We start from the raw sequence: 1,042 nt of genomic DNA on the forward strand, positions 1-1,042 counted from the left end.
TGGGGTAGAGGATGAATTGAAGTAGGCAGCCTAGAGGAAACTAAACCTATTTCTAAATTCCTAATTCTTCTTCTTCAACCTGTTTTTGGTTTTAGGTTTTGGATCTGTCTTAAACACAGATGGTGAAGTTGAAATGGATGCCAGTATCATGAATGGAAAAGACCTGTCTGCAGGAGCCGTGTCTGCAGTCCGCTGTGTAGCAAATCCCATTAAATTTGCACGGCTTGTTATGGAAAAGGTATATGTGATAATAAAGCATCCTTCTCCTACGGAATTGTTACTTCTGTACTCTGGTGACTAAAAGGGGTCTGACTGTAGGAAATACTTGAGATCACTGTTCTCCTAAAATTATATAAAAGAATGGAAACCGTGTTATTTAAGTTGCTCGACTAAGCCAAGATTCTGACTCTGTTGACAATGTAGTTTGAATAGTAATCATTTAACCAGTGATTACTTTGTTTTCATGTTATCCTCCTGTATTTTCTTCAGCCTTCTCTCCACACGTATAACACACACAAACTCAACACACCTACTGTTCAATAGCATGTGTCAAATAAAAATGGATTAAGTTCGCTAAATTTAAGGTCATACATAAGTCACATTTCTAGTACTATTCCACCATTTTTGAGTTTTTTTAAAAAATACAAAAACTCAGAGGACCAGGCTGGTTCCAACATCCGGAAAAGCAAGCCAGTGGAATCTGCATTTTTGAGGCTTTGTACCCAGAGAAGTAATTATTTCTACACCTTTCAAACAATGAAAAAGATTTTAACTTTTTCAAAAAACTAACCATTTTCCCTTTCTTTCTGGCTCTAGACACCTCACTGCTTTCTGACTGATCAAGGTGCAGCAAAATTTGCAGCAGCCATGGGGATTCCAGAGGTTCCTGGAAAGCAGTTGGTAACAGAGAGAAACATAAAACTCCTAGAAAAGGAGAAGCATGAGAAAGATGCTCAGAAATTAGACTGCCAAAAGTAAGTGTCATCTGTGGCTCATGTGTTTGGGATTTATTCAAGTGTGAAAGTTTGACAGATATCTGGTT

The 1,042-nt window shown here is 37.8% G+C and overlaps 1 protein-coding gene across 1 annotated transcript in view; it reads left to right on the forward strand.

Annotated features, from left to right (window-relative positions):
• ASRGL1 (asparaginase and isoaspartyl peptidase 1) overlaps positions 1-979 on the forward strand; it is a 12,059-nt gene extending 11,080 nt beyond the window's left edge. The window contains exons 3-4 of the mRNA XM_046644747.1: positions 96-238; positions 817-979. Coding sequence (XP_046500703.1) covers positions 96-238; positions 817-978 — 305 coding nt within the window. The 3' untranslated portion in view covers position 979. The remainder of the gene's footprint in view (positions 1-95; positions 239-816) is intronic.
• The last annotated feature ends 63 nt before the right edge of the window (positions 980-1,042 follow it).

The sequence above is a fragment of the Equus quagga genome, chromosome 17, assembly GCF_021613505.1.
Source record: "Equus quagga isolate Etosha38 chromosome 17, UCLA_HA_Equagga_1.0, whole genome shotgun sequence".
NCBI lineage: Eukaryota > Metazoa > Chordata > Mammalia > Perissodactyla > Equidae > Equus > Equus quagga.